This window comes from Rhinoraja longicauda, chromosome 1, assembly GCF_053455715.1.
Source record: "Rhinoraja longicauda isolate Sanriku21f chromosome 1, sRhiLon1.1, whole genome shotgun sequence".
NCBI lineage: Eukaryota > Metazoa > Chordata > Chondrichthyes > Rajiformes > Arhynchobatidae > Rhinoraja > Rhinoraja longicauda.
Window position 1 is genome coordinate 114,626,386 of NC_135953.1, and position 11,287 is coordinate 114,637,672.

Consider the following 11,287-nt stretch of genomic DNA (forward strand, 5'->3'; position numbering starts at 1 on the left):
ACAGTTTTTTAAAAAACACAGTAAATGATGACAATTATCATTATCTTTATTTATAATGAATGTCTCTTGCTATCCACTTTGCTGCTGTAACACTGCAAATTTCCCCGGTGTTGGACAAATAAAGGAATTTATTATTATTATTAATATTATTATATTATGAATATAACATGATGGTATTCTTTTGACTGGCTGCTGGAAAGATGCTCTGGGAGGACTCTGCTTGCAAGGCAAAGAATCTCTGGGAATGAAGCTTCGCCTTGCCAGAGGATGGAGTTCCAATCATGTGTACAGTAGCCAAAAGCAAGCAATAGGATTATAAGGAGGATAAGACCCAGCCAGAAACAAGCTGGAGAGGAGGAGCTGCGTTAATCTGTTCTGAAACAAACCATTTGTTGGGACCAGGTACATCTCATTTACAAAAGTATTGGACCAGTTCAATTTAACTAATTACGATCCCACAGTATTATTCGCTCATTAGCACACAGTCAAATGTTTTTGTTGTTTGCACCAGCTGGGAATTAGAACAATGACATTTGTATTTGCTGCAGCTTTACATGCACATCATTTGCAACAACAATAGATGATTAGTTATTTTGGAATGTAATCGTTGTTATCAGTTACTCGTCTCTTAATGTATATCTTGCGGCTAATAGATATTAGATTAGAGATAGTTACAGGAAAGAAGACCGTGATAATTCAAAAACCAAACACTGGGGAGCCTCCAGAATGCTGCAAATCTTGTAGTGGTTCAGTAGGATTGATTTGGGGTTGTGCAATGTCGTTCAAGAGCTTGAAGAAAAGCTGGAGGGAATAGTTCTCTGGTTCCTATATCATCTTTCGGATGGTAGCTGCCTTTTTGACGAAGCACTTTGTGCAGATTCTTTCACTGGTGGTGGGACAATGATGAGGAAAAGACCGAGCTCTCAGGATTAGACAGTCGATGAGGAGGTTGGGCCGGCGGTCGAGGATGGGTCGACGGTCGGTTGGACGCGCCGCTGAGCACAAAGGAGGAGCCGGCGTGGGGAACCACCAAGATGTCTTCCTGGAGACTTCGGTGACCTGCTCCGAGAGGACTGCCAGCTAGACAATCTCTGGTAATCAAGCCCCTCCATGCCAGAGGGTGGAGCCGCCACCGACTCAACACTGGTCAAAAGACAGCAAAAGGGGTCTCGGGGAGGAGGAAAAGACCCAGCATGAACATAGAGGAGAGCCAGAGCAGCATAACCCTGACACAGCTCGTTGCTGGGGAAACCCAAGGCATCATAACAGACAAGAAACAGAACAGAGCAGACACCTCCCAGGAGGCCGCGAGCGGTGGGAGAAGCTGGCGATGCATCCACGTGGCCGGACTCTGGGTCTGAGCCGCGGCGCCCTCAAGAGTGGACCCGGCGACAATATAATTTGGGCTGGTGGTCGGCAAGAAGATTGGACTGGTGGTCGAAGTGGAGTAAGGGGTCGGCGGTGGGTGCCGCAGGTCGGATGCTACGCCGAGAACAAAGGAGAATCTGCCTTCGGGGGACTGCCATGAGGGAAAACCGCGGAGAACGAAGGAAGACCCTGCGTGGGGGAACCGCCGAGAACTAAGGGGACCACAAATGGAATATGTTAAAAATGGTTTGTGTAAAATAAAATACGTATCTTTGTCTGCGCCCTTTGTGGGGTGACCCTTTACATATCCTAGGTATACAAAACAAAGAATATCACTGACTTGTCACATGTGACAATAAAGTATCATTCATTCAAGTATCTGGAAATATTGGCAATAGAGAGCTAGGGTGGTGTCCCCTGTGCAATAGCATTGAATGCTTTACTCTGCTAGTAAGACAGAAAAGCTTGGTGTCTGATTTCTCTATTTGTAGTGCTTAGTTACAAAGCACGGGATTTATTCCTCGGACTGGGAAGGACATGTCATAATTTATTAGTAGTGATTTTGTGACAATGTAAGGTGCTGCAGCAATACGTCTTTGAGACTGCTTGATCATGCATCAAAAGGTGGTAGAAGTTGCTGATGATCATAACTCTTGAAGGTAGACATAAAAAGGTGGAGTAACTCAGCGGGTCAGACAGCATCTCAGAAGAAAAGGAATAGGTGATGTTTTGGGTCCAAACCCTTCTTCAGACTGGAGAATCGGGAAAGAGAAACAAGAGATATAGACGGTGATGTAGAATGTTGTACCAGCTTCAAAGTCGTCTTGTTGAGTCTCATTGTAACTCGTTCTCACCTAACAAACAGCTAACAATAAACTGTTTCCTTTATAATCATTAATTTTTTGCATGCCTTTCATTCATTTATTCTATATCTCTACATCACCGTCTATATCTCTCATTTCCCATTCCCCTGACTCTCCAGTCCGAAGAACGGTCGCGACCCGAAATGTCACTTATTCCTTTTCTCCAGAGATCTTCGGTATCCTCCCACACTCCAAAGGCGTACAGGTTTGTAAGTTAATTGGGTTCGGTTAAAATTATAAATTGTTCCTACTGTGTGTAAGATAGTGTTAATGTACGGGGATCGCTGTACGGTATGGACTCGGTGAGCTGAAGGGCCTGTTTTTGTGCTGTATCTCTAAACTAAACTAATTCACTGACTCGCTTGTGCCCTTGCCTCTGTCTCCGACTTTGCCAATGGATGTGGAGGACCTCCACTCCCAGTAACCTTCCTCCTCAACCCTCCATCTATGCTGTCTTGGGCAAGCAAAAGTCACCAGTCGTCAATGTAAGTGTTAACATTTACATTCAAACAGATTTTTAAATTTAAAAAAATGTTTAATTTAGATGCCTTTACGGTTGATTTTGTTTTAAAACTTTTTTCTTTATTAAAGACAGATGGACCCATGCTCTCAGATCTTGGCTATCTGTGGACCAATGAGCTTAACCTGGCCAATCTGCGCACTGCCCGAGGAGATCCAGAGCATCTGCAATGTCCCCTCGCTCATTCCAAATCTGGTAAGAGCTACCAAAAAGAGTAATTTATTCCTCACTGACAGTCTTTTAGAAATCACCAAGAAAAAAACGTACTACCAGTTATGTTTATTTTGTCTGTATGTCCTATTTCTCTATTTGTAGTGCTTCGAACAAAAGATGTAAAGTTCAGGCTGGGAATTGAGCTTCAGGCTGGGTAGAAGGTTTCACACAACTTAGCACAACATGGTTTGTGTGAAACAATTATACACAAGCTGACATTTTCTTGAAGATCTTAATTATATAAATGCAAGTTGCAGGCATCAAAGGTCTATATTTTTCAGCTGGCTCCAGTCATTAAATGTCAAGAATCTGTATACAGTAATTTAGAGCCACAGGAATCTGCAGATGCTGGATTCTTGAACTAAAAACAAAAATGTGGTGCTCGATGGGTCATCCAAACCTCCATGGAAGAAATGGTCAGCCAACATTTCGAGTTGTGAACCTTCTTCAGTCTGTTGGTCTAGCACTAGCAGGGGATATAAAAGGTAAATTTGAACAAAAAATGGCAAATGCTGGAAATAAAAAAACAAAATGCTAGAAAATTCAGCCCATCAGGAAACATCACTGAAGAGAGAAACATCATAATGAATGTTGATTAAAGAACAATCCCTAATATTTTGAGATGTCTTTCACGAAATCTGTTGCTTCAGTAAAATTGTGCTCAATGAACGCATGACTTTAGGAGCCGAACTGCAAGTTTTTTAACTGGCTGCATCTGATATTTTACATGAGCAAGACCAGGCCAGAAACTCCTTGATTTTGTGCATCTTTTTGTCACTAGATTGTGTCAGAGCCTGTCTTTCCATAGCAATGATCTATTATATTTATAATTGGGCACCAGCTAGCAATACTTTGTAAGGAGTCATGCAGCACAGAAATAGGCCATTTGCCCCAACTTAACCCTGTCAACCAGATGACTCATCTAAACTAGCCTCATTACTTGTGTCTGGTTCAAATCCCTCTAAACCTTTTCTATCCATGTACCTGTCCAAGTATCTTTAAAATGTTGTGGTTGTCCCTCAAATACTTTCCCTGGCAACTCGTTCTTTATACCATTCACTCTCTAAGTGGAAAAACTTGCCCCTCAGTTCCCTATTATTTTTCCCCCTCTCACCTATAAACTATAGTTTCAAAGATATATGGACAGGTACATGCATTGGAAATATTTAGAGGGATATGGGCCAAATGCAAGTTTAAATAGGGCATTTTGGTCAGCACAGACAAGTTGGGCTAAAAGCCATGATTCCATGCTGCACGAGTCTGTAAAGTGTAGTTCTGGATAATCTTACCCTGGTAAAAAGACTCCATACATTAATTATTGAACCAGCATTGCGATTCTTTGAAATAGAAACAAAATGCTTTGCTGCAAATGAGATCTATTATTCACATAAACTCTTTTATATTTCACAGCTGAGCTCGATCCAGAGGATGAGGCACTGCCCTACCCATTAGAGATGGATGCCATGTTGAAAATAACCTCGTGTTCAGAAAGGAGTGGATGGATCCTGTTTCTTATTGATCCCTCCAGCAAGATGGCAGTGGTACACTTCATCCTGCAGATCACCAAAACAGCAGTCGGCAGTACCATCGGGCAGCTCATTATGATGATGGTAGCCAGGATCACCAGGACAATGGACCCGACTTCCAATTTGTACATTGGCGTAATTGAAACTGCCTTTCACATTATTGGGATAGATAACATTAAGCTGGTGGCACCTGCAAAGCACAGAATGGACTTAGATGAAGGGAATAATTTGAGCCACTGAATTCCATCATCACCAAAAAAACATACCAACGTTTCTACTTCCTCAGAAGACAAAGGATATTTGACATTAATCTAAAGACTTTTACCAACTTCTACAGTTGAACTGCAGAAAACGTTCTGCCGGGTTGTATCACAGCTTGGTTTGAGAACAGCTTTGCCCAAGACCACAAGAAATTGCAGAGTTGTGGATCACTCCATCACCACCATTCCCACCAGACTTCCCACTATTGACTACATCTACTCTTCACTCCCTTGGGAAAGCAGCCAACATAATCAAGGACCTTTTCCACCCTTGTCATTTCTTCTTTTCCCTGCTCCCACCACAGAGGATACAAATGTTTGAAAGCATGTACCTTCAGATTCGGGAACAGCTTCTTCACCTGTTATTTGAACGATCCTTCCAGAAGCTAGGATACATTTCCGAATTTCCAACTAACATCATTGTGAACATTGGACTTTTTCTCAGAAATGATTATGCTATAATGTTGAGAAACTATGCTGCACTATGCATGTTTCTCCTCTATCTATTGTGTTTTTGTGTCTGGCTTGATTGTATTTATGTATAGTATTACCTGATTTAATTGCATAGCATGCAAGCAAAAGTTTTTCACTGTATCTCAGTATGCACAACAATAATAAAGCAATTTAAACTTGTTTTGTGTACCACAGTAGATGACTTCATATTGCCATATTATATTCCTTCTGTTATGTTCTGGCCCACACACTCAACTTGTTTCAATCCCTTTAAAACCTCTTTACATCCTTCTCACTGCTCAAGATTTTCCCCAGTTTTGTATCATCAGTAAAATTGGAAATGAGATATTTGGCTGCCTCATCCAACTAGTTGAAGAAGACTGCATAGTCAGGGTTCCTGTGTTACCCCACCTATTTAATCTCAAACCTTGGTTTCTGTCTGTCAGCCAATTCTCAATAGCCCGCAGAGTATGGCACTAATCACCTGTGCGGAACCTTTTAAAATACCTTCTGAGGTTCTAAATGTACCACAACCATTGTCCATTTAACCAACCATATCCTCAAATATCTTCAAAAAAATATAACATCATGCACTTTTCTGGATAAAACTCCATTAACCATTGCTTAGACCATTTGCCCAACTGATTAAGAACGCTGTAATTTTTGATAACAATCTTCACTGTGATACCACACTCGTTAGTGTCATCTGCAAACTCCCAGTCCCAAAAGGCCACTCCCTTACAACTTGCCTTCATTTATTGCCTGCTTAATTAGTCCATTTTGATCACTTTAGCAATTCTATGGCTTCCTTGAAATCTTCTCTTTGTACTGTTTCATCCCATAACTTGGAATCCAAATCAATTTGCAATTCACTTTCTAATTCTTTAGGAACCATCTCCACCTCCCAAAATATTTGAGATTGGGCCATTATTTTGTGATCAATGGGGAATATTTAGAAATGCTGTCAACAACTTTGAAACTGCACATCATTAGTCTGATGTTGTGACTGTCATGAGGAATAGGAGTAGAATTAGGCCATTTGGCCCATCAAGTCTACTTCACCATTCAATCATGGCTGATCTAACTCTCCCTCCGAACCCCATTCTCCTGCCATCTCCCCATAACCTCGGACACCTGTACTATTCAAGAATCCATCTCTGCCTTAAAAATATCCACTCACTTGGCCTCCACAGCCTTCTGCGGCAAAGAATTCCACAGATTCACCACCCTCTGACCAAAGAAATGTCTCCTTATCTTCTGGAGAACGTCCTTTAATTCTGAGACAATGACCTCCAGTCCTAGACTCTCGCACTGTCAGGCAGTAGCTCTACCGCTGCACCACAGTGCTGCTCCTACCACGTTTCGAGGTGGGCTGGTACTTTTAAATTAATCCAAAGCTGCAGTGGTGGACAGGAAAACGGCTTGCACAAACTGACAAGCAAAATAACACCAAACAAAAGCAATAGACTGGCAGCTCAAAGGTACATTATCAGAAGCATTAGTAAGCAGTGTTGGCACATTTTAGATGTTTCCCAGAACACTTGAAATACGTAATCATAGTCATAATTTATTAGCGAAATATGTTTTGCAACATTCGAGGAATTTGGTTTGCCATACAGTCATACCAAAAAAGCAAAAAGATACACACCCACATAAAAATTCGACATAAACATCTACCACAGCGGCTCCTCCACATTCCCCACTGAGATGAAAGGCAATAAAGTATTTTCTTTCCTCCCGCGGTCGGGGCATCAAACCATTCGCAGCCGACCATTGAAGTCCCATGTCGGGGCGGTCTAAGCTCCCGCATCAGATGGTCGAACTCCTGCGGCTTGGAGTTCCCGAAGTCAGTCGCTAACCAGGGACCGTGAGCTCCGTGATGTTAAAATCCGCAGCTCCTGCAGGTTGGTGCACCAAAAGCCGGCCCCTGACAAAGGAATCACCAAGATGTTAAAGTCCGCAGGCTCCACGGTTTTGGAGCTCGAGATGTCCCAGCAAGAGGCCACCAACTCTACGATGTTAGGCCGCAGTGCGGACGGAGATACGACACAGAAACGGTTGCATCTCCGTCGAGGAAAGAGGTAAGAAAAGTTTTGAAGTTGATGAAGTCCATGAGTTCTGCATGGGTGCAGGAGGTAGCACTAATGCAGTCATCAATATAACGGAGATAGAGTTCGGCGATAGGGCCAGTGTACGCCTGGAACGGGGATTGTTCAATGTACCCTACAAAGAGGCAGGCATTGCTAGGGCCCATGCAGGTGCCCATAGCTACGCCTTGGACTTGGAGGAAGTTGGAGGATTCAAAGGAGAAGTTGTTGAGGGTGAGGACCAGCTCCCCTAGGTGGAATAAAGTGTTAGTAGAGGGAAATTGGATGGTTCTGTGGTTGAGGAAGAAACAGAGGGCTTTAAGGCCTTTCTGGTGGGGGATGAAGGTGTAGAGTGACTGAACCTCCATAGTAAAGATGAGGGAATGGGGCTCGGAAAGCAGAAGTCATTGAAGAGACGACAGGCACGTGAGGTATCTTGGACATAGGTCGGGAGAGATTGGACCCGGGGGGATAGGATGGCATTGAGGTACGTTGAAATCATTTCTGTGGGACAGGAACAGGCAGAAACAATGGGTTTGCCAGGGCAGTTGTTTTTATGGATTTTGGGGAGAAGGTAAAACCGGGCTGTGCCAGGCTGGGAAACGATAAGGTTGGAGGTTGTGGAAGGCAGACAGCCAGAAGTGATGAAATCAGAAATGGTGTGTGAAATTAAGGCCTAGTGCTCACAGTTTTTATCCATGTTTCCCTCATGTAAATACAGTGTGGAAACAGGCCCTTCGGCCCAATTTGCCCATGCCGACCAACATGTCCGATCTATACTTGTCTCAACTGCCTGTGTTGGGCCTAGATCCCTCTAAACTGTCCTATCCATGTATCTGTCCAAATGTTTTTTTAAACATTACGATAGTACCTGCTAAACGTTGCAATAGTATCTGTAAATCTAAATCTTTGCTATATTTCAGGAAGAGCGCTGAGCCCTGAAGACCCCCAATGCATACAACCATCAACTCCCCTGAATATCGATTAACCTTCTTTGTGTCTACAACTCAGTTTTAACTATTTCCCTTGGATCCAGTGTGTTTTACTTCTCTAATCAGTCTGCCATACTGGATTTCATCATTTGTCTCGTTAAAATGCACATAGATTGGAATTAATGAGCAGCACTCCACTTCAATTCTTCAAAGCTACAGCGATGGATACCCAGAGTCAACCCATATGGTCACTGGAACGACTGCTGTATTTTTACAACATATCATCTACCTTGCTCTATTTTTCCTTCGGCTCAAAACATATTTCTCTCCTCTCGTCCTATAGCTTCTGTGGGTTTTTCAAAGGATTTTTAATGATTCTCATGAGAATCATTTGTATTAGTTTTACTTTTTTGTTCTTTGTCTTCCTCCTGCAGTTTTTCCTCAATTGCCTTTCTTCAACACGGTACAAGCAATGAAATTGATTTGCTTTCCCTCGTGGGAGGTAGCAATTTTTGGAGTTTTATACATCCATCTCCTGTGAAGTACAGAAAGAACAACTCTCCAAAGAACAACTCTGCAGAAATCAGCTCCATTAGGATGAAAGGGCTCGTTTAACTTCAGTAACATATAGTCCCCAATCCCACATATGCACTGTTAATTTTCATTACTAATAGTCTCACTGTATTTAACAAATGGTCCGTGTGTGACCGGCAAAGTGCCTAACAGAAGATACATTTTTTGAGGGTATCACAAAATGCTGGAGTAACTCAGCAGGTCAGGCAGCATCTAGGAGAGAGGGAATGGGTGATGCTTCGGGTCAAGACCCTTCTTCAGACTGATGCATCAGTCTGAAGGGTCTCGACCCGAAACGTCACCCATTCCCTCTCTCCTAGATGCTGCCTGACCTGCTGAGTTACTCCAGCATTTTGTGATACCTTTGATTTGTACCAGCATCTGCAGTTATTTTCCTGTACATTTTTTGAGGGTTGACTTGTTATGTACCACCCCAAAAAAGTATTGGAAAGAAATATTGCAATTAAGAGCTTAGTTACAACTCAATTGATTTTGGGTTCTTTAGATCCATTACACAAACAACACCATTCTACAGTGGGTCCTATACTAAAAGACGTGATTCGTCATCATACATTCAATATACTCAAACACCATTCAAGGTCATGCTAGTTCAATATTGCAATATTAATTTTCTTGCCAATATGTAGCCGACAACTCAGTAAAATGTTTTCTTCACACCTACTGTTTAATTTTCAAAATGCTGCTGGCAGCTTCCATCAATAGAAAGCATAAGGTTGGCTGTACATTTCCATCTGAGGTCCACCTGCTGGGTGCACATATTGACATTTACATCGTAGCATTCCCGACATTTTAAAATATGCAAAACGTGTCACTTCACTATATGTTTTCCACATGGGTCCTTTATTAATAAGTATAGCTGGCGGTGCTTATTTTGCAAAGAACAGAATCCCTGTTGTGCTTTCAATTGTCCCTTTGATGTTCTTAGTATACACTTCTGGAAATGTCTTTTCTTCTTGTGTACATTTTGCCTGTCTCCCTCTTTTCTGTTTTTTGGATCACCATGTTTGTTTATTTCTTTTTATGCCTTTACTTGTTCTTTTAGTCTAATTATTCTCACTTGTATTCTGGCCTCAAGTGTGAAAATAAATTATCGATTAATTTACTTTAGTTTAGAGACCGAACACAGAAACAGGATTTTTGGCCTACCGAGTCCGTCTCGACCAGCGATCCTTGCACACTAACACTATCCTACACACACTAGGGACAATTTTACCAAGCCAATTAACCTACAAACCTGTACGTCTTTGGGGTGTGGGAGGAAACCGGAGCTCCCGGAGAAAACCCACGCGGTCACAGGGAGAACATACAAACTCCATACAAATAGCAACTGTAGTCAGGATCAAACCCGGTGTCTCTGGAGCTGTAAGGCAGCAACCCTACTGCTGCACCACTGTGCCACCCTCAAGAATGACACCTGCAGAAGTTTTCAGATGACTCTGCAATTGTGGGCTGTATCAGTGAAGGGAGGGAAGCTGATACAGAGGTGTAGTCAACGACTTTGTTGAGTGGTATGGGCTGAATCACCTGCAGGTCAACACCAACAAGACCAAGGAGTTAATGATAGACTTTAGGAGGAGAGGAACACCCCTGTCCCCTGTCTCCATCAATGGTGTGAATTGGCATTTTACCAGGGAGTACAAATATCTTGGAGTATGCCTAAATAGGAAACTGGGCAGGTCCAGGAAAGCTGAGGCCCTGTACAGAAGGGACAGCGCCGGTTGTACCTTTTGACAAGGCTACGCTCCTTCAATGTCTGCAGTAAGAGCCAGTGCCATCTTCTTCGCGGCCGTGTGCTGAAGCAGCAGGGCGAAGGCCGCAGGCGCTAATAGGATCAACAAGTTTACCAGGAAGGCTGGCTCCATCCTGGGGGCGGAGTTGGATTCATGGGAGGTGGTCGTGGAGGAGAGAATGCACCTCAAACAGCGGAGCATCCTGGACAATACAGCTCACCCCCCCCATAACACACTGGTCAACCTGAGGAATACCTTCAGCAACAAACTGGTTCGACCAAGATGCAGGAAAAAGATCCTTCTTCCCTGTGGCTATCAAACTGTACAACTCCTCCCCCTTCTGTCATTGGGTAGACTGAGACTGACTCCCTTCTCCCCCATCCCCCCAGTTTTATGACTGTTGGCAGATCAATTTCCCTCCTGGGATACAGTTCTATCGTATCGTAGACAATATATTATTGGAGTGGTTCATAACATAAACAGAACAAATCAAAAGTAAATTACGTTGTACAAGCTGAGAGCAGAATCCAAAATTTACACCAGGGAGACTGGAACATTTTCAGGTAGAACAAAGACAGCAGCAATTCCAATATTGCACCATGAACACAAGGAGGGTGGGTATACTTATTAGCCACCAAACAGAATCTTCAGTGACATTGCTAATAGAAACTTGTAATTGAACTTCTGTCGACACTTCTGTGATTTAATCAAACAGGATAAGAGCTTAGATGGCTTAAAGTT

The 11,287-nt window shown here is 42.8% G+C and overlaps 1 protein-coding gene across 1 annotated transcript; it reads left to right on the top strand.

Moving 5' to 3' along the window:
* Positions 1–2,605: 2,605 nt before the first annotated feature.
* Positions 2,606–4,730, top strand: LOC144592800 (uncharacterized). Its single transcript, XM_078397904.1, has 3 exons — positions 2,606–2,716; positions 2,823–2,946; positions 4,375–4,730. Exons 1-3 carry the CDS (start codon positions 2,630–2,632, stop codon positions 4,728–4,730), a joined length of 567 nt encoding a protein of 188 aa, XP_078254030.1. The 5' UTR covers positions 2,606–2,629.
* Positions 4,731–11,287: the final 6,557 nt, after the last annotated feature.

What these genes read in the sequence shown, in the direction of transcription:
- LOC144592800 (XM_078397904.1), top strand. Translation starts at nt 2,630, where the DNA reads ATGTGGAGGACCTCCACTCCCAGTAACCTTCCTCCTCAACCCTCCATC. An exon ending in AAAAGTCACCAGTCGTCAAT is followed by an intron (nt 2,717 to 2,822) that starts GTAAGTGTTAAC and finishes TCTTTATTAAAG; the next exon opens with ACAGATGGACCCATGCTCTC. An exon ending in CCTCGCTCATTCCAAATCTG is followed by an intron (nt 2,947 to 4,374) that starts GTAAGAGCTACC and finishes TATATTTCACAG; the next exon opens with CTGAGCTCGATCCAGAGGAT.